This window comes from Mesoplodon bidens, assembly GCF_964165515.1.
Source record: "Mesoplodon bidens genome assembly, chromosome: 5".
Taxonomy (NCBI): Eukaryota; Metazoa; Chordata; class Mammalia; order Artiodactyla; family Ziphiidae; genus Mesoplodon; species Mesoplodon bidens.
This window is the reverse complement of record NC_138161.1, coordinates 2943793-2964645: the sequence shown is the minus strand read 5'-3', so window position 1 is coordinate 2964645 and position 20853 is coordinate 2943793. Positions and strand designations below refer to the sequence as shown.

The window sequence follows — 20853 nt, the reverse complement described above, 5'->3', positions numbered from 1 at the left end:
GCAGGCCCTGGAGTGGGGACCCGGCACTGCGCGCCACGGGGCCCTAGGGAGGGCTCTCCCGGTAACTCCCAGCCCGGCCGCCCCTCTGCTGGCACCCCTGCCCGCGCCCACTCTCGGGGCGCCGCACCAGTGCGTTTCCTCCGTGGGAGTCCTTGTCTGACCGCCGCGTAGCTCAGCGGCGCCGGGAAGTGTGGGTTAGAGGCGTGGCGCAGGGCCAGGGGGCGGACCTCAGTGGAGTGAATGAATGGCCCGAGGAACCGAAGGATGAAGGCCGGACGGCGCTGCAGTGCCCTACGGGGTAAAACTGAAAGTGCACGCCGGGTTTTGGAGGGTGGCCGCCCACGTGCCAGGAGCGCTGAGTGACGAGGCTGGGTCGCCCGGGCCGGGGGTGCGGTCTGCGTTTTCCCTGTCCCCCGGGAGGGGCGGGCCCCGCACGGATGCCCCACCCCGGCCCCGCCCCCTGCCCGCCCCCGCGCAGCGCCGGACCCGCGGGTTCCCAGCCGCGCTGAGGTCAGAGGGAGGCGGCGTGTCGCCCGAGCGGAGCGCCTGCGCCGAGCGGGGCGGTAGCGGAGCGGAGCCGGAGCGTGGCCGGAGCCGAGCGGAGCGCAGCCCCAGCGCGCGGCGGAGACGCTGACCCCGCCCGGCCCCGCGCCGCCGCGGCAGGCCCGGCATGGAGGAGGAGTGCCGGGTGCTCTCCATTCAGAGCCACGTCGTCCGCGGCTACGTGGGCAACCGGGCGGCCACGTTCCCCCTGCAGGTACGCTTACGTAACCCGGCGGTGTCCCCGCGCCCGGCCGTGCGGGCCCGCGAAGGGGTGGCCGCAGCCGGGCCGCGTGACCTTGGCCGGGCAGCCCCAAGGGTCTGGAGCGCGGGGTGCCCAACGCGGGCGGGGGAGGCAGGCGCTTTGCGGGGGCGGGGCTCGGGGCAGCACTTGGACCCTTGCGGGTGGGATGGGGCGGGGATGCGGGCCCTTGGTTAGAATGAAGCCCCCGGCGCGAGCGGTGCGCACCCACCGGCCCGACCCTGGGGACGAGAAAATGCGGCGTCGCGGCCGGAGACCCTGCGAAGGAGGGCGCTGGGTAGGCAGGTGTAGGCGCTGCTCACCTGGTGGGCTCCCCATTCCGTCCCCGCCCCCAGTGGGTCAGGATGCTGGCAGGGAGGAGGAGGAGGAACCCCGCAGTGAGGCCCCGGGCGGCAAGGGTGGGCTCCATCCTGCGAGTGGCCGTTCCGGGGAGGTGGTCCCGGGCAGGAGATGGGGCGGAGAAGGCCTGCCTGCCGGTGTTGGCTCTGGAAAAGAAGAGCCCAGCGGCCAGTTCGGGCCCGTGCAGGGTTTGGCTTTAGAAGCCGCTTGTTACATGTGTCAGCCTTTCCTTACTGGGGTGCCCGCGGGCTTCCTCCCGCCTCCCCCGCCTGTCCTCGGTCAGGGGCTCACCGTCTCTGGCTCATCAGCCGGCACCTGCTGCTTCCTGTCGCAGCCCCGAGGTTACGGTTGGGCGGCCCTTGGAGGGGCAGGGGGAGGCCTGGGTGCAGTGGGGTGTCATGCTGGGGTGTCAGCATTGGGGCCCCTGGAACTTCCTTGCCCTGTGGGCTCAGGAGGAGGCTGGGCGTCCGGGCAAGGTGGTGGCTCTCTTGGACCACTCACCTTTGGTCCATTGTCCCTGGGCCCCATCCCTGAGTAAGGAGCCGGTGTCGGGCCCCTGCTGTGTGTTCCAGGTCCCTGTTCTGGGCCCTCAAGGACGTGAAGGGCCACCCACTCACAATGGCCTGTGGGCTGCCGGCTGGCTGGAGGGACCCTGGGGATGGTTGGAACCACCTCAGTAGAGACTGAGGGCCGACCTGAGGCTAGCAGGCCGGTCGCCCGAGGAGGAAGCAGTGGAATGAAGACTGAAGGTGGAAAGGTACAGGGGTTCAAGTCCAAGGGACCTGCCCAGCCGCCACTGATCTGTGAGCACCTGTGGAGATCATGTGAGGTCCTTGGCCGCCCCGTCCTGACCAGTGGGGCTGCAGACCGCGGGGGCAGTCAGGGTGCGCGCTTGCACCTGTCCGGAGGCCCCAGCGCTTCTTGGTCACTGATTGCTTGGGCAGGACCAGTGCGGTGGGACGATGCTGGGGGGAAAGTGCAGGATCCCTGAAGCAGGGGCAGATGGGAAGGTGAAGCCAGGCAGTTCCCTGGCAGATACCGGTGGCAGCGCCCCCCACTGAGAGGGAGCCTGGAGAGCCGCCCTTCCCAGAGGTGTGCACAGGTGCGCTGGCTTCACTGAGCCTCTGCCTCTCCCTCCTCCCCGCCTGCCTGCGGCCACTCCCTTCTTTCTTTTTCCCCCGGGGCAAACTCTTCCTCTGCTCACCTTGTTCCTGAATTTCCCGGCACTTAGCCTCAACTTCCACACCAAAATGTCCTTTTCCAGTTACTTGACGGGGTACTCCCCCGGACCACCCACTTGGGGAAGTGCCTCTTAAGGACTGAACCCCGGTTCTTACCTGGGGTCTCCCCGGTGCCCAGCATCCAGCATCTTTGCCTGTGAGCCTGAGGGACATAGGTCGGGGGTTGTCATCCCTGGGGTGGGGGTGACACCTCTGCCTCTGATTTAATCCATCCCTGGACTTCCTTCTACTTAAAGAAAAACACACACCATGAGGCTTGTGAGTTTAAGGTCGTGTCCCCGTCTCCCCCCGCCCCCGCGGACTTACTGAGGACCGTAGCCCGGGAGACAGCCTCAGGGCACCGCTCTGAAGAGGTTGGGGAGAAACCAGTTTATATGTGATGTTTTTTTAGCTGGGAAATACATGCAGTCAAGCATACATCTTGGTAGAAGGTTACTGCTAATGAGGAAGAACAGATACCTTAAGTTAATGATTTTAGTGCTTTTCTAAGTATAGGTAGATGCAGGAATTTGGCGTCATTGAAATTCTTTCTGAGATATGCATCTAACTATCTTAGGGCCTGTTTACCTAAAGCACAGAGTGCCTCCCAGGTTTTTTTTTTATCCTGAATTCTTCAGGTGGGTGACTGAAGTGGGTTAGACTTAGGCTTGTAGCAGTTGAACCAGAAGTGAGCCAGGCTCTTTGTTTTTCTTTGTTCACACTCCCCTGGAGGCTTATGAGGCCCAGGAAGAGGGGCAGTTCTTTAGCCCGTGACCTTGAAGAAGCTACCTTCCGCCTTGAGCCCTCTGGTGCTCAGTTGCCTCATCTGTAGAATGGACACGTCGCCTGCCTCACGTCATTTTTGGGCCAGGGAACATGGGGAGGGTGAACATCTCTGGGAGATGCCTGGGAGGCGCTGGCTGCTGAATGAGGTGGCCCCAGTGCCCGAGGGTGCTTTTCGTACCCCTCACTGTGCAGAAAGACCAGACAGGAAGGTGGTAGGGCTGGTGGTAGCAAGCGTGCCTGGGGCATCTCGAGGAGGCCAGGACCCCCCTCAGGACTGGATGTGGTTTAGGGTTCCTTAAGCATGTCCTTTGCCCTCATTACCTCCTCCTCCTAATTACAGAAATAAGATGTAGTCTTGGAGGACGGAAAGAGCTGAGGAGAGGGAGAAAGTCAGAGAGGGTGGCCCTCAAAACATGCTCCAGTGGACTTCCAGCCTCTAGATTTGTGAGACAGTTAACTTTATTTTGCGGCTTGAGCACTAACACGGTCCCTGTTTGAGGTCCAGCTTGGGGCACACAGTTCAGCCCATAAAAAGAACAGTTTCCAGAGATTCCTTAGCTTGCTAACCACTTAGTGCTTCCTTGTCTGGAGTCCAGATTTCTCATGGGTCTTCCTCTTGCTTGGGCCCAGGCTGCGGAGCTCTTGTAAGTACTGCAGGATGCTCCATGGGGTCCCATGCAGGCATTTTGCTCCCCTCCCCATGTGTGAGCACTGCTGGATCAGGGACAGGCAGGGAGATGGGTGGCGCTGGCCCCACAGACCCGGCTTGCACCCAGCAGCCTTAGCCCAGGATGGGCTGGGGGTGGGGGGTGGAGCCTGGAAGTGGCCTCTCCCTGCATGATTCCAGCCAGCCATCCCTTAACTCCCAGAGCTGTGCTGAGTGGGGAATATATTCTGAATACAGCTGGAGACTCCAAAGGCGTGGTTATCTGCAGAGCTGAGTGTGGGACGAGAACTTGGAAATGGCAGGAGAAGGTGGGGTCTGGCTGGGCCCCACAGACGTGGGGACATGGGAAGATGCACTTGGCGGGGGTGGAGAGGCCGCCTGGGGGCTACCGTGTGTCCCTGGTGTTGGAGATCCGACTCGGGGACCATCAATGCCTCCTGAGACTTTCTAAGCCTCATGTGCACAGCGAGAACAGTCCTCTTGGCAATCAGATGGTGCCAGGCTCCCAGGACACTGCCCGGGTGTAGCTCTGCCGCGGTGGGGCGCAGCGGGGGCCGAACCAGGGGGACCCCCAGTCCCCACTCCCAGGTGGACGTGGCCCAGAGTTGTCCTGGCTGGATGCCTGCGAGCCTGGGCTTCAGGGTTCTGGTTCCAGAACTGCTTTTTGCCAGGTCCCCACAGCGCATTGGTGGGCAGCCCGCGAGCAGCTGCCTTCCCTGGGCAGAGGAAAACATTATACAGAAGAGAAAGGACCAGAACCTTGACCCTGGTTGTGGATCTGTTTCTGGCCTCGAGTCCAGAGTCCACCTTAGGGGCCGAGGGGAGTATGGCGCTGTGACCAGCGACACAGCAGGTAGAGCCGTGGGCAAGATGATCCGCGTTTGCAGTGAGCAAGGAAAGCGAGGGCGGGCTCGTGGTCTTCGCGCTCCCGTCCCTGGAGAGGGCGCTGCTGAGTCAAGGGTGTCAGCCCATGTGATGCATCTGGGGCGCCCTCCCTGCGCAGGGCCAGGAACCTCCCGCTGCTGAGGCCTTGGTTCTGGGGGAAGGAGTGATGGGCCCAGTGAGGCCTCCTGCCGCCCCAGACGCTTGTGGGCTTGTTTCCTCCTGGAGGTAGAATGGTTCTTCGGAGCCCCCTCGCGTGTGTGTGTGTGTGTGTTTGTGTGTGTGTGTGTTGTGTGTGTGTGTGTGTGTGTGTGCTCCCTTGTTTTTGCAGCCGCACAGACCCTCTTCTGCCCTGTTGCTTCCCATTTTGGTGGAAATCCAGCAGGTACACAAAGCTTAGGCTTATGCATGTGTTTCCGGGGCGGCCGCAACCAAGTGCCACAGACTGGGGGCTTAAAACCACAGATTTATTCTCCCGCAGCTCTAGGGGCCAGAAGTCTGAAATCAAGATGTTGGCGGGACTGCATCCCCTGCAGAGGCTGGAGGGGAGGGTCCTTACTGCTTCCTACAGCTCCTGGGGGCTCCGGGCACTCCTTGGCTTGTGGCGGCATCACTCCAATCCCTGCCTCCTGTCACATGTCCCCCTCCTGTGTGTCTCTTATAAGGACCTCTGTCATTGGGTGTATCTGGGTCCACCCAGATAATCCAGGGTGATCTTATCTTGAGATGTTTAACTTGATTATGTCTTAAAGGACATTATTTCCAATTTGGTATGTGCGTGAGTCCCCAGCCAACATGTATTTTAAGGGCCACAGTTCAATCCACTGTAGGTTAGAAGCAGCCTGTTCGGAGAACTTTAAAAGTGGCACAAATTGGAGGTTTAATTAAAGGCCCAGAAGTTGACACAGCATCCAAAAGCTGTCCTTTTTGGGAAGGGTGGCACCGGCGGGCGTCAGGCTGCCTGTTCAGCTGTGGCTCCTGTGTCTCCCTCCCAGCCTGGCGGCCAGGTGCTCTTCCTGCCAGCAGCCGCTCTGCTGGGTGGACAAGCCCGTCTGAAGGTGTCCAGCCAGCTAGGTAGCTGGCTTCGGGCCGGCTCTGTGGTGCGCCCCTCCTTCTGAGGCTGTGTCTGGAGTTTGGCGCTGCTGCTTTAGGCATGTGTGACCTCTGTGGTAGGGGTCACCAGGCTGGGGGCAGGGACATTAAATTATGGAATTCTGTGGCCTTGAGATTCTGACTTGGGACCTTAACTCAGAACCCATTTAAACACCACATCGCCAAGATGGGAAGGCAAGACCACAGGTGGCCCCGGAAGATGGTTTAGGGGGACATCTCAGTTTGGGGCCTGCAGAAATCCACTTCATTCTCTGAGTTTCCTGGCCCGTCGGTACAGAAGCAGAACTGAGACATCTAAGAGGGCTGGGTGGAGACTCTGTTTCTTTGTACAGGGACCCCAAAGCCAGGCCTGATTGCCAGGCTCAGACACCCCGCAGGAAGAGGCAGGCTGGTGGCAGAGGGTGTGCTGAGAGGCCCCTGGCCTGGAAACCTGGATACAGGCCCTTCCCTTTGCCTAGTGACATGGCCACAGGAGCTGAGCAGAGGTGGACGGTCCTGGGGTGTTAGAAGCACATGTACACGTGTGGACGACTCACCCAGCATCTCCTAGAGGCTTGTGACTGGGTCCCAAGGAGGCGCTTCAGATTGTAAGGAGTTTATTTCCAGCCTCTCACACTGAAGAACCCTCTGAGCCACAAGGTGGTCTTCTTCAGGAGGTGTCTTGATTCGTGGTCAAAATACCTGGTCCTTTGGAAAATCTTTACATTTTTCCTTAGAATTCCTGGGATAAAAATGACCTTTGCAGCAGACCTGCATTTGGAAGATACTGGAAGAATGTCACCTGCCCTTTAAAAGACATAGTTTTTGCCTTCGCATTTTTCACGGTGACACATGCATTGGCAAACAGTGCAAGGGAGCCGACACCCAAAAGCACACCTCCCTCTGGCCCTGCTCAGGCCACCCAGCACTTTCTGGGGGGGACGCACTGGGGCTGGAACCCTGTGACCGCCCTCTGGGACATTCTGTGCTCTGCAGGCCACGTGGATCTGCTTGCTTCCCTCTGGCCTCTGGAAGTCCCCCATCGCATCCACCGTTTGTCCCAATCCTGGAACTTGGGTGTTGCTTCATTATTTCTCCGACCTTTTATTTTCCCAAGAAGGTCCAGAATTGCTTAATATCTTGATTTTCTAACTCTCTTAGTTTGGGACTGAGATTTCTGTTATTCTTCTCTGCCTGTCATGCAGAAAAGCAAGAACTTAATTGTCTGTGGTGTGTGTGGGTGTGTGCATGTGCGTGAGCATATACGTGTGCATGCTCAGGTGTGGGTGTTTATGTGTGGACACCTGTGCAGTGGTGTTGTGCGGCATTGCTGTACTCTTTGTGGCACCCTGCCTTGTGCTGCAGTGACCGCCCCTCACAGGGACCTCTCTGGAAGGGGCGGGAGCATCTGCCAGCAGGTGGCTTCCGGGACTGCACACAGCAGGGACTGTTGGCTGTGGGGCTCAGGGGCTTGGATGTCCCCTGGTGCTCAGCCACTCGGAGCTTTTGAAATAAGATCACAGAGTGATCCGGAAGAGTGACGCCAAGGAGTAGAACAAATGGAGTTTCTCAAGAAGGGAAGGAGGTGTCCGGCCACGGGCCTTGGGCTAGAATCGCACGGTCAGCCGCGGAGGGGCAGCTTCTCCCTCCCCTGCTGACCCAGAGCTGCTTTCCTGTCCCACGTCTGATGCCAGTGCCGCTGGGAGCTTGGGGCGAAACCCCTTCTTTTATTTAGGGCTTTGCAGTGCAGCCCAGCTGAACATGACGGGCTAGTGTGCGGGGCCTGGGAGCCGGGGCAGGTGCACTGTGCCGGGAGCAGGGCTGGGGCTGGGGGGCTGGGGTCCGGGGCTGTGATGCTGAGGGGAGAGTGCCCATGGGGCGCAGGTGGCCTTGGGACTTCAGGCTGCTTCTGGGGACACAGGGCTGTTACCAGTAGGAGTTCCCATCGGAGACTAGAGGTTGGGGGTTGAGCTGAGTGGTAGGGCTGACCAGGGATGGGTGGAGTGAGGGACGCCAGGCACCCAGCCCTGAGGCTAACCAGGCCCATCACAGGCGTGGGGCTTTCTTGTGTCCCGTCTTTCCTAAAGCTGATTTCCTAGGAGAGTGACTAAAGGTCTTGCAAAACAAGCCACAGTGAGGGTTTCTGAAGATGGTGAAGTGACCCCTCTCGCGGCCCAGCGCTGACCCTGGAGGAGCCAGCGTAGTCTGAGCTTCCCCGCTCCTGCCGTCTGCGTGCTCTGCTGAGTTAACGACTGGGTCTCACTGTGTCTGCCTGGCTGTCAGCAGTGGGTTGATGACGCAGCAGCCAGGCGGGCAGCCAGGAGCACATACCCCACCCCAGGCCGCGGGATCAGAGCATGGCTCCCAGCCCCCCAGCACGTGTAGCTGCCCTCGGGGAGGGATGCTCTGCCCGCAGAGGTGGACAGGGGTCTGCGTGGGGCCAGAGGCGGGGGCCTGTGTGGACGGCGTCTTTGGCGTCCCTGCTCTTTGTGGCCAGACGCCTCCTGCGCATCTCGCCACCCTCCCACCACTGTCCCCAGGTGCGCCTGCGCGTCAGTTGTTGGGGTCTCCCCTGCCCCGGGGGAGGGGTGGGAAGCTGGAGCGTGCGGTTGCGGAGCAGCGCCTGACCACCTGACGCCGGGACCTCGCCCCAGTGCCTCGGTTGTGCCTGTGCATCTCGGTGGACCTCCTGGGTCTGAGACCGCGTCCCCGGCGTTAGCTGTGCTCACGTGGTCGCGTGCGGACTCGGCACGAGCCCAGTGGGCAGCAGGCCGGCTGGGTGTGGTGCTTCTCGGCTGAGGCTCTAGTTCTTTCTGCTCTGGGAGCCTGAGGCCCGGCTTTGGCCCCCGCCCGGCCTGCATCCCAAGGTCCACGGGCCACAGTTGGCGGGGACCTCAGACTCCTAAAATCCCCGCAAGTCCAGGTGCTCCAGCAGAGGCAGAGAAGGCAAGGTTTCCAGCAGGGGCTTGGGGCCAGGAGACCTTTTCCTACACTGAGGAGGGGAGCTCACAGAGGCCAGAGGCGACAGAGCTTTGGGGGCTTCAGAAGGCGGCGTGGAATTCACAGGCGGTGGGACGTGCATCCTGGGGTCTGGGCTTCATCCCACGGCAGCCCTCGAAGGTTGGGGGTCAGTGAGGTGCATCTGGGGCCCCGGGACCAGGGGAATATGGCGGCACAGAGGCTCTCAGGATGGGAGTGAGGACTTGAAACAGGCCCTCTTGGGCCGTCTCCACAGAGAATTCCAGGAGCATCTGCCCCTGGCTGGCACCCGGCTGGGGACGGTGGAGGAGAGGGGGATACACCGGAGGGGGGGAAGGGGGGAGGGGAGAGGCCAGAGGGGGTGTCTCTCCTTATCTCCTGAGGCCTCACTTCCTCTCCCCTCCCCTCCCCTCTCCGCGCTGAACTAGTCAGTTCTTCCTCTCTTTTCTTAAAATGAGTCTTGTTGCTGGTAAATGGTGAAAATGGCAGGGGTGGGGCAGGGCCAGTTTCCCTGGTGTGAGTAATTCCACTGGCTGACCACCAGCTGCCAAGCTGAGTGGGAAGACAGGCTTGTTGGTTCCAGAGCCTAGGATGCGGCCGCAGCAGCGAGTGAGCCTTGCCGTGAAATGCAGTAACTAGTGGAGGAGTGTGTGCTGGGATAGTTAGTTACCAAACCCGCTGATGTACATACAATTGACATCAGCGTCAGCATTATGGCTGCACAGTTGCATCGCTCCTCAAGGGGCCTCTGAGTTCAGGGCCAGCACAGTGTCTTCCCGTTCAGAGCACGCTGACCTCCTCTCCCCCACAACCAGAGAACTCTGCTTTGCTTTTTCTCCATTGAAGCATAGTTGATTTACGATACTGTGTTTGTTTCAGGTGTACAGCACAGTGACGCGGTTATACATATATATTCTTTCAGATTATTTTCCATTAGAGTCTATTACAAGATATTGGATACAATTACCTGTGTTACACAGTAAATCCTTGTGGTTTATCTGTTTTATATGTAGTGACGTGTTCCCATATTCCTAATTTATCCCTTCCCTGCCTTCCTTTCCCCTTCTCTAACCATACATTTGTTTCCTGTGTCCGTGAGTCTATTTCTGGTTTTGTATTATTTTTTAGTATCCACATATATGTGATATTGTCTAATATTTGTCTTTCTCTGTCTGACTTCACTTAGTATGATCATCTCTAGAGCCATCCCCATTGCTGCAAATGGCAGCATTTCATTCTTTTTTATGTCTGAGTAATATTCCTCTGTGTGTGTGTGTGTGTGTATAAATAAGCTCTAAGAGAACAAAAATCTTAACTTTGTTCAACTCTATTTCACAAGACCTAGAAAAGTGCCCAGAACTGGGTAGGCTCCTAATAAATCTGAGTTAAGTAGAAGAATGAATGAGTGAATGAATATATATACACACATCACATCTTCTTAAACCAGTCGTCTCCTGATGGACACTTAGGTTGCTTCTGTTGATGAAAAATTAATCCGTCAATCTAAGAAAGAAATGGAAAATTTTATTCAAGCCAAATTTGAGGATTATAACCCAGGAAGAGCATCTCAGAAAGCTCTGAGGACTGTTAGGCCTGTTAGAAGTCAAGGTACAGTTACATAAATTTTTGGAGACAGCTGGGCATCAAATGTCGTATTATTGACAGTTCACATAACCCATGTGACCCCTTACAAGATCAAGAAGGAATGTTATCTTTAAGGAATTGTCTGGTAGATGCTGGGAGAATGTTGCTCTTTATGGTTGAGCAGGTATTTCTGCCGACGGGGAGGTTTGTAGATGCAGGTATATGATGCAAAGTCGGGGGAGAGAGGAAGCCAAAGGGCAGAGAACATTTTTTTTATGTTTAAATTTTTCTTGTCTTGCCATAAAATATGAATTTTATTTCATACTTCCGTATCTTGGCTATTGTAAATAGTGCTGCTGTAAACATGGGGGTGCATGTATCTTTTCGGGTTAGAGTTTTCGTCTTTTCTGGCTTTATACCCAGGACTGGAATTGCTGGATCATATGGCAACTCTACTTTTAGTTCTTTAAGGACCCTTCATGCTGTTCTCCATAGATACTGCACCAATATACATTCCCACCAACAGTGTAGGAGGGTTCCCTTTTCTCCACACCCTCTCCAGCATTTGTTATTTGTAGACTTTTTTTTTTTTTTTGCGGTACACGGGCCTCTCACTGTTGTGGCCTCTCCCGTTGCGGAGCACAGGCTCCGGACGCACAGGCTCAGCGGCCATGGCTCACGGGCCCAGCCGCTCCGCGGCATGTGGGATCTTCCTGGACGGAGGCACGAACCCGCGTCCCCTGCATCGGCAGGCGGACTCTCAACCACTGCGCCACCAGGGAAGCCCATTTGTAGACTTTTTAATGATGGCCATTCTGACCCATATGAGGTGGTACCTCGTTGTACTTTTGATTTTCATTTCTCTAATAATTTGCGATGTTGAGCATGTTTTCATGTGCTTGTTGGCCGTTTGTTTGTTTTCTTTGGAGAAATGGCTATTTAGGTCTCCTCATTTTTTGTTTGGCTTGTTTGGTTTTTTGTTTGGCTTGTTTGGTTTTTTGTTTTGTTTTTGTTTTTGCTATTGAGCTGTGTGAGCTGTTTGTGTATTTTGGAAGTTAAGCCCTTGTTGGTCCCATCGTTTGCAAATGTTTTTTCCCATTGCTGTAGGTTGTCTTTTTGGTTTGTTGATGGTTTCCGTTGCTGTGCAAAAGCATTTAAGTTTGATTACAGCCCATTTGTTTATTTTTGCTTCTGTTTCTTTGTCTTGGGAGGAGAGAACTGTGCTCCTAAAGGGTGCGTGTAAGTAGACTGGACTCTCCTGGAGCTTCCACCCACACGCGATGGGGTTGTGCAAGGGTGAGCCCGGGGTGAGCCGGGGGAAACAGAACTGGGAGTCTTGACAGCTGATGGATTTCCTTTGCTGTTGTCGCTGCTCTTGCTTAATAACGGTTTGTTCCTGCATTCTTTTGTTCCCTTAAGATTGTTCATTGCTGAGAACTGTTCAGGGGCAAGCACTGTGACCAGGCTTAGGTCACAACATAGCTTAGACCTGAAGTGGCTTCTCTTGTGTCAAGAAAGCCATGCCTGGTCCTCTTCCTCCTGGGACACCCCCCCCCCCCACCCTGTCTGTCTATGGTTGGGACTTAAAGCTGAGGGGTGGGGGGTGTGTAGGGCTGTGTAGGGCGGGTGCTGGGAGCAATGGAAAGACCACAGCTGCTTCTGGGGGCCCCCCTTCTGCAGGTGAAGAGCGGTGCTGGGGTAGAGTGACCAGCAGAGGCGGGACCCTCCCCGTCTCCCCGTCTCTTCCCCTCAGTGCTCAGTCGGGAGCCCCTGGATGAGCAGGGATGTGATGTCCGGGGTCGCAGTCCCAGATCCCAGAGCTGAGCGCAAAAGGTGGGGGGGTGTTGAGCTGAAGACTAGGTTTTAACAACAGGCACCTCCTTTTTCTGGGGTGCAGGGGCTCCCATGTTGGAGCCTGACCCTGTGCCCTGTCTTCCTGCTGCGTCCCCCGGCCCTGCCCTCACACTAGCCTGTGATGCCAATTCATAAGCTGCTGGTAGGTGAAATGGAGATGCCAGCCCAGGGGCTTAGCGCTATCATTTAGAAGCAGAGAACAGTGGCTTCGAATGTGCGTGCTCTAAAGGATTAATTATCTATGCATCCAGAAGCAGTGGAGCAGGATATTTTGACAGGATTTTCAGGATGTGTGTCATTGTCGCTTCAAATCTTGTTTCTTTGAAGTCGATTAGAATTTAGGGGCCTGGAATACTGCGAGCTCTGTCTAGGAGGCCATGAAATCTGGCAAGTAAAGTTGCAAAGTGCCAATTTTAAGTTTCTAGTTTAAGAAGACTATGGATTTTTGCTTTATTACTTTAACTCCTCATAATACTGGCTTGAAATTTTTAGAAAGACGTTGAAATACACATCATAAGCGTGTAGCTCCCCGTGTTCACAAAGGGAGCGTGCCTGGGTCACCACCGCCCCCGTGGAGAGCTGGGGTGCGGTCCTCGTCTGCACCCAGGACCCCCTGAGTCACTACCCTCGCCGCCCGGAGAGACGCTCTCCTGGTGGCCAGGGAGCTTTGCCTGTTTGCGATATTGAGGTGAGACCTGAAGGCTGGTTGGTGTTGTTCAGGTGAAGAGGTGGGGAGGGTTTGGGAAGTTACTGGTGCACAGGAAGGCATGCACAGCCAGGGCAGAGTGGCCGACAATGGGGCCCCTGGGGCAGCCGCGGCCCGGGGTTTCCACGCTCTCTCCCCGACCTCCATCTGTCCAGGAGGTTCTGCGGGTGGGGGCCCCACTCTCTCCTGCGGCCCCTCCGCAGGTGCTGAGATTCTCAGTTACCTGGGCTGTGCAGTGTCTGTTTCCAGAGTTGGTGGAACTGCTCACCTGCTGCGTCTCCTCCCTTTCTCTGTCCTTGAGGATCAGTTATAAAAGGGTCCCTTGTTCTCATTTTTGTGGTTTCCAGGAGGGAGAGGGCCCGAAGGTTAGGGGCCACGGATCGCTGGGAGTCCCCCGTGGGCGGCATCTCCTCCTGCAGCAGTGAACCCAGTGGTTGAGCTCAGGGGCCGGCCCCACTTCCCATCCCACAGGGCATTGTCTCCTGCTTCCCCCTGTGGCTGCCGGCTTCCCGGGCTTGTGTGGCTCCTTTGGTGGGGTCTCTGGTGGCCCGTGTGGAAGTGAACTTCCCAGCTGGGACCCGGCTGGGGGTGGGGAGAGGACGGAGGGGACTGGGCACCAGGGCCGGGGTGTCGAGCGCAGCGCGCGTCAGACCGATGCGTGTGTCAAATGAGCGAATACTCATCAGGCCCTGCTCTGTGCCACGCGTCCCAAAGAACAGGGTCACAGCCTCCCTGGGGGGGAGGGCAGGAGCGCCGTAGGGGTGGGAGGGGCGAGTCCAGGAGAGGAGGAGGGACCCTTCCGGGCAGGTGCCAGGGTGGCTCAGCGCCAGCCCCTGGGGCACCGTGTGCGAGGCGGGGAGGGGCCCGGCGGGTGTGGGAAGTGGTGGGTCGCCTGGAAGGTTCGAGAGGCCGCGCTGGTGGCCTGGGGTCGGGGGCAGGGCCGGGAGCAGACGCACCAGGAGGCAGAGGTGCCGGGGCCACCGCCTGGTGGATGAGGTGGTCTTCAGCTCAGCCCCGTCCCCAGAACCCGTGGGTGGGAAGACCCTCCCCCAGCGGTGGCGCCCACGGTCGGGGGTGGCGGCTCCAGAGGCAGGCTGGCCCTGAGCTTGTTTGGACTGAGTGTGGGAAGGCGGCCGTGGTCAGAGTCCACGCGTGAGCCCCTTGCCTCCCAGGGGTGGGGGGACACGAACGAAGGCCTGAGTTGGTCACCTGTGCTTTGCCCCTCGGGGGTGGCTGCCTGGTGCCGCAGGACGCCGCCGGGCCCTGGGTGCCCCTCACGCTGGGTGGACTCCTGTGTGTCTGGCCTCGCCCGGGTGGGTGGTGCCTCCTGGCTGTACCCTGAGCACAGGGCCCTGCACAGGGGTCTTGGTGCCGTGCTGGCCGCGTTCCTTGGGCAGCTGGGGTGGCCCGCCGTGTGGAGCGATGCAGTGGATGCTCTGAGAGACAGGGAGGGGACCACACCGCGGGGCCCTTGTCCTGGGTCTGCCCACGGCGATGGCGGTGAGGCCAGCCTGGAAGAGGCCGATGGGGCCTGGCGGGGGTCCTGGGCCCTGATGCCCACCACCTCTGAGGGCCGAGGGACGAGGGGGCCCCACAGGGAATGTGACTTCTTTCCCCCGAGGGATCTGCGGTGTCCTGTACCTCAGTTCACCCGAAGGAACCGAGACCGATTCAATGCAGAAAAATAGGAAAGTAGAGATAGGCACAAGGAAAAACCACTATGGCACTTCCCTTGTCACGAGCGCACGCTGTCAGACCTGTGGAGACGTCCGGCCGTTTTAGACACAGCCTCTTGTCCCCTTCTCTAAAAAGGGGGGCTTTCTCCTTCATAAACCTGACTTCAGCTCCGTGCTGGCTTTCCCTTTTCTCCGGTCACCTGCTCTGACTGCTGGAAGTGAACTTTCTAGACCTCGTGGTCGGGCTCTCCCGGCACCAGAGCGCCACCCCTCCCCTCCCTTAACCGCTCCACCCCCGGCGCCTCTGGAGAGGCTGGTGGCCCAGGTGAGGGGCCGAGCCCCAGCGGCCAGGTGACCTGAGCCGGGACCGCATGAGGCTGGCCCTGTGGGGTGGGGCCCCTCCCTTGTCCGGGAGCGGGTCTGTGGCTGCGATCGTTTAGGACCTTTGGCTCCGGGCTGGGTGCCGTCTTTCTCCCCAGCTGGCACGTGACGATGCAGGGGCTACAAGCCAGGCTCCCAGGGAGGGACTGGGAGCCCTTGGTCTTGCCTCCCGCTCATTGGGCTGGGGGCCGGAACACAGACGGCCTCACTGCCCTCTTTGTGTCCCAACAGATGGATGCCTTGCTGGTCTCTGTGAGCACTTCCATTTGGTGGCATTTCCAGAAGGGATGTGCTGAGTTCCAGCGGGCAGGCAGTGGCCTCTGAGCCCCGGCCCTTCAGGGGTGGCTGCTCCCCGATATGTTTCCCGTCACCTCCACGCACATCACCGGAAGTGTGGGTGCTGAGACTGACCTGGGGAGACCCCCCAACCCCATCCTCCACATCGGGGATGCTCCAGCCAGCCCCAGGCTCTGACAGGCACCTGCCGTGGGTGCGTGGAAGCCCACCAGCTCTCTCACACCCTCTCCATCTCTGTCCGTCTTGCAGGTTTTGGGGTTTGAGGTCGACGCAGTGAACTCTGTCCAGTTTTCAAACCACACAGGTAAGGCGTCAGCCTCAGCGGTCCTCGCAGAGCTGAGTGTGGGCTCAGGACGTGGTCCCTCACCTTACAGACGGGAAATGGAGCCGGGGGTGTGGTCCTGGCCGAGGCTGCGCAGCACGTGCCCACGGGGGTCGGGGGGCCTGGGTTTGCCGGCTGCGTGTTTAAATCAGCGTGGCTGCTTTGGAGCTGGATGACCTGGCGGGTGACGTGACCTCTCGGCCTCCCGCTTTCCTCTGTGAACCAAGGATGGTGATCCTCGTGCCTGCTCTGGGCCCCCCCTCCTGGGTGACACCGTGGACTGGGAGGGGAGCAGATCCCAACTGTCTCAGGGAGACAGTTCTGGGGAGCCTCGGGGAGCTCGTGTGTGTTTCTCTTCGTGCACGGGGACCCCAGGGATTTCTGTGCACAGAAAGCTGTGTGATTTCTGCCTCGGGTTCGTGAGGGTCACAGCCCTTGGAAAGCCCCCACAGTGTCAGGCGAGGACCCTGGGCTCCCCACCCCCATGGCCTCAGAGATGCCCTGACCTGGGATCCCTGAGCTAGTGCTGGCAGGGGGACAAAGCCTGTCAGTTCTTGGAAGCATTCCCACATCCCTTCTTTGAAATTACTCTGAACCCTGACGGAATCTCAGAGCACAGAAGGTCCCAGAAACTGCTGGCAGAGTGCCGACCAGATACGCAGAAGGGTGCTTCCCCTTCTCCCGATTCTTCCGGGTGGGGTTCTTGGAAGGGAGGGGGTGTTACAGGTCATCAGTTGAGGAGGAACAGCACTGGATTCGGATAAAAAGGCTACAGTTCCTGCTAAAAGTCCTTTCCTGCTTTTGCGTTCAGATTGCTGGGCACAGTGACATTTGGACATGTCCCCAGAAGTTGTCAGCCCAGTGAACCCCCTCAGAGCTTACAGGTTTTACTGGCTGTTTTAACTACCCTCTTTTTTTTTTTTTTTTTTAAGTAAAAGAGCCAAGTTGGCTTAGACATTAGATGATGATGCCCCCCCCCGCCCCCCGCTCCAGGGCAGCGCTGGGCCCTGAAGCAGCAGCCGGTGTTCTGTGGTTGTTCCTTTAGCAAGAGTTTCCTGTTACCCAAGATCCGAGCCCTTGGACGAGCAGCTGGAAGAAACTGGACGGGGCTGGAGGTTGGCGGGTGGGGCAGGGCAGCCTTCCAGGCACGTAGGGTTTGGGGTGTGACCTGCTGCCAGACCTGGTGGTGACCCCCTGGGGGAGCAGGACCAGGTGCCTGCAGCAGACGTGCAGGGAGGATCTGGGTCCCTCAGGGTCACCGGCTCGGCCTCTGCGGAGTTTGTTTTTTCATCTGTCAACTGTAAATTGGGCGGGTTGGACAGAGGACCAGAGTGCCCCTGTGTTTCAGAAGGGTCTCCTGAGTTTGGAGAGGAAAGGCTGGGTTGGGGGGGGCGGTAAAAAGAGTGGACCAGACCCTTCTCATCATGTTAGGAAGCTGGCCCGCCGGGCGGGGTGTGACCCATGCTTGAGACCTGGCGGGGGCTGACTGCACATCACGGGCTGCACTGTGTCCCCTCAATTCACGTGTCAGAGTCCTAACTCCCAGGACCTCAGATGTGATAAGGTCTTTAAAGAGGCAGTTAAAAGGTACACAGGGGGCTTCCCTGGTGGCGCAGTGGTTGAGAGTTCACCTGCCGATGCAGGGGACACGGGTTCATGCCCCGGTCCGGGAGGATCCCACGTGCTGTGGAGCGGCTGGGCCCGTGAGCCATGGCCGCTGAGCCTGTGCGTCCGGAGCCTGTGCTCCGCAACGAGAGAGGCCACAGCAGTGAGAGGCCCGCATACCGCAAAAAAAAAAAAAAAAAAAAAAAAAAGGTACATGGGGGTCATTGGGGTGCCCCTGCTCCAGTCTGATCGGTGCCCATGGAGGAGATTAGGACACAGACACATGCCCAGAGGGGCAACCACATGAGGACGCAGGAGAAGCCGGCTGTGGGGCTCTCAGAGCAACCAGCCCTGCGACACCATGATCCCGGACTCTGGCCTCCAGAACTGTGGGAGCCCCTGTGGTTCTTGGTCACAGCAGCCCTAGGACAAGAGAAGTACATGTGCAACGGAGTCAAACCGCACAGTGTTGGGAATTCCCTGGCCGTCCAGTGGTTAGGACTTGGCTCTTTCACCGCTGAGGGCCCCGTTTCAATCCCTGGTCAGGGAATTGAGATCCTGCAAGCCACGCAGCGCAGCCAAAAAAAAAAAAAAGAAGAAGAAGAAACCAGCATGTCTGGAATGATGTCGGAAAAGCAAGGGGTGGGAAGGCCCGTTGTTCCTCCCACCCGGGCCGGTGGGGTTTTGTGGTAGCAGCCCCTGCGGGGACACGGCCAGAGGCTGCCGGCTCTGAGCAGACACCTGAGCCTGGGGACAGCCCTGCGGGAGGTGGGTCACTTCGCCTCGGGGGACCCGCCTCGCCTCTGGCCCTCCCGACGGGTGAATGGGCATCCACCAGGCCACGCCGGCCTGGAGAACTGCCGACAGGTGTTGTCGGGTGTGGGCCCCTCTGCGGCAGGAGAGCCCTCGCCCCGCGGGCACAGAGGGCACCGCAGCCCCTTCTCCAGGCCCACAGCCCAGCCGGTGTGGGACCTGCAGGACAGCCCCCGAGACGGCAGGGAGGGTCTGGGGCTGTGGCCGGGATCTGCTTCCCGTGGTCTGCACTCGACTTTGCTGTCATAGAAATCAGCCCTCCCGAGGCTTTTATTTATGTGCTTAGGAACCCATCCCTTTGAGTGGTCCCTCTTGGCGTGAGGGCTGCCAGGATGGACTTGCCGTGGGCGGACTGCAGGGTGTCCCTGGTGGGGTGCGCCCGCCCCGAGTGACCTCGAGAGGGCCTCCTGCCTGCCCTGTGGGCGCTTCACCCGGGTGCCTGTCGGGCCAAGAACCCAGGCCGCAGCCTCTTTCTAGTTCACATTTGGCTCTTGGTCAGGATTTGGCCCGAGACTTGGATCAGTTGCAACTCATCTTGGATGGAGGTGGGGCTGCGAGGAGCCCCTACCTGCCAGGGTGCGCAGATAACAGTCTTCAAGCAGCTCAGCCTGGATGGGGGACGTGCACAGGAGAGGCTGGCAAAGCCAGGGACCATGACACGATGGGGACGCTCCCAGGTGCCCCGCCGAGGACAGGGAGAAGTTTCGCAACCCTGCGTCCTGTCTGTTGGTGCAATGCAGGCTGCACAGGCGTCCTCAGGCGGCCTGCAGAGCTGGGCCCTCGCTGCACTGAGTGGGAGGGTGGACCCCGGACTCAGTAATAACAACCCGAGAACGTGTCGGAGCCAGATGTGCTTTTGGGGGGGACCTGCCGAGGGCCGTGTCGCCCATGTGCCCCACGCGTCAGGGCCTGCGTGTTCTGCCCTCCCCCCACCAGGCTACTCGCACTGGAAGGGCCAAGTGCTGAACTCAGATGAGCTCCACGAGCTGTACGACGGGCTGAAGCTGAACGACGTGAACAAGTATGACTACGTGCTCACGGGTGAGGCCCAGGGGACGGGGTTCCGGAACCGGAGCCTGGCGCCCACCTGGGGTGGGCTGGGGAGGCCCAGACCACCCCTGACCTGGGCTGCTCCCTGGTCCCTGCCTCCCTCGAGGAGGGATGGTCCTGCCATCAGGAACTCAGTGGGGCCCTAGTGACCGCCACGTCCAGGTAGCATGACCTTGGGGGTCCTGGCTGTGCCACGTCTCCATCCTGGGGTTTCCATGCCCATGGCGGGGGACAGGTGGGGTGTGGGGAAGGGGTCTGGGACAAAAACACCCAGATAAGCAACACGCTGCCACCTGGTGTGTTGGTTTCATTTACAAACCCACATGGTTGCCTTTATTTATATACGTGGTTAGAAGTGAACATGCTGATTCTGGAAAATGGAAAAGAGGAAGGAGACCATTCCTCGTACACCCACGGCTTCTTCCTTTCCTGTAAAAGTTAACGTTTCTTTTGGGAAATGCCCGGTGTCCCCTGGTGCCTACAGTTGTGGGGGGCACGTGTCTTGGCCCCGGCCGCAGGGTCTGGGCCCTGCCTGCCATCCTCTGGGCAGAGGGGCTTCATGGCGCTGTCGCCGTGGTTGGGTGACGAGAGCTCTCTGTCCTTCCCAAAGGTTACACGCGAGACAAGTCCTTCCTGGCCATGGTGGTGGACATCGTGCAGGAGCTGAAGCAGCAGAACTCCAGGCTTGTGTATGGTAGGTGCTGGGAGCCCCAGGAGCGGTGGCTCAGCCTCCTTCCTTCTGGGCGCCCCAACTTCACATTCTGCTCCTCCCAGCACACGGGCTCTGTAGCAGCTGGGCCTCTGGGGACGAGAGCCTCACAGGCGTCCTCACAGTGAACCTGGCCTCTGTCTGGGGCGGGTGAGAGAGGCCGGTGACCACACAGGGCTGTGTCAGTGTCAGGGTGGGGTGTGTGACCACCCGGTCCTTGGGTGGGGTGAGGGACTCCCCAGGTGGGGCCCAGACAGCAAAACGCAAAATGCCAGGTAAGGAGGTAAATGATAAATGAGGACGGGAGGCCGTGCTTTTCAAACCGTTTTAGTTGCGCGTGTGAAACTCAACGACAAGTCAGATGCGGGGTGCTCTTCTCAGCGCCGCCACGTTTGCTGATAAGATGCCCTTTGTCTCCCGCAGTGTGCGACCCCGTGATGGGAGACAAGTGGAACGGAGAAGGCTCCATGGTTAGTGCTTCCCCGCGCTGGGGTGCGGGCCATGGGGCTGTTCACAGCAGCACTCTGGAAGTGTCGGCCTGGGCGAGACACTGCTCTCGGGCCAGAGACACGTCCTTGTCCCTTGTCGGGAAGGAGAGGCCGGGGCTGGCAGAAGAGGTTTCTGCGAAGGGCCCCAGAGGAGGTATTTCAGGGCCGTGCATCCCTGTTGCAGCTTGAGCAGCCACAGATGATTTGCAAAAGAACGAACATGGCTGTTTTCTAATCGAATTTCAGGTGTGGACACTGAGCTTTGAATTTCCTCTAATTTCCACGTGTCACAGAATACTGTTTTTCTTTTGACTGTCCCCCGAACCATTTAAAAACATAAAGGGCACTCTCAGCCCACCAGCCACACACCAACAGACTGCGGGCCTGGGTTCCCGACGCTGATGTGGGTTGAGCGGGCGGTGTCATCACATGGATACGGTGGAAAGCCACTAGTGGGGACCTGACCCGTATCGTCAGGGTGGATCGTCGGGGCCGGCTGCCCCAGCCCTGCCTCGGGACCCCTTGGAGCCTTGGGGTCCCCACAGCACGAGCCGCCCCGGCCTCCCTCCCTCACCCCTCATGCGTCAGCCCGTTCCTGTCT

General features: G+C 58.8%; 1 protein-coding gene across 2 annotated transcripts in view; it reads left to right on the top strand.

Moving 5' to 3' along the window:
• Nucleotides 1-517: 517 nt before the first annotated feature.
• PDXK (pyridoxal kinase) overlaps nt 518-20853 on the top strand; it is a 31817-nt gene continuing 11481 nt past the window's right edge. For both annotated transcript variants that reach the window (XM_081235986.1, XM_081235985.1), the window contains exons 1-5: nt 518-757; nt 15515-15569; nt 18942-19046; nt 19666-19749; nt 20188-20234. In XM_081235986.1, coding sequence (XP_081092112.1) covers nt 671-757; nt 15515-15569; nt 18942-19046; nt 19666-19749; nt 20188-20234 — 378 coding nt within the window. In that variant the 5' untranslated portion in view covers nt 518-670. The remainder of the gene's footprint in view (nt 758-15514; nt 15570-18941; nt 19047-19665; nt 19750-20187; nt 20235-20853) is intronic.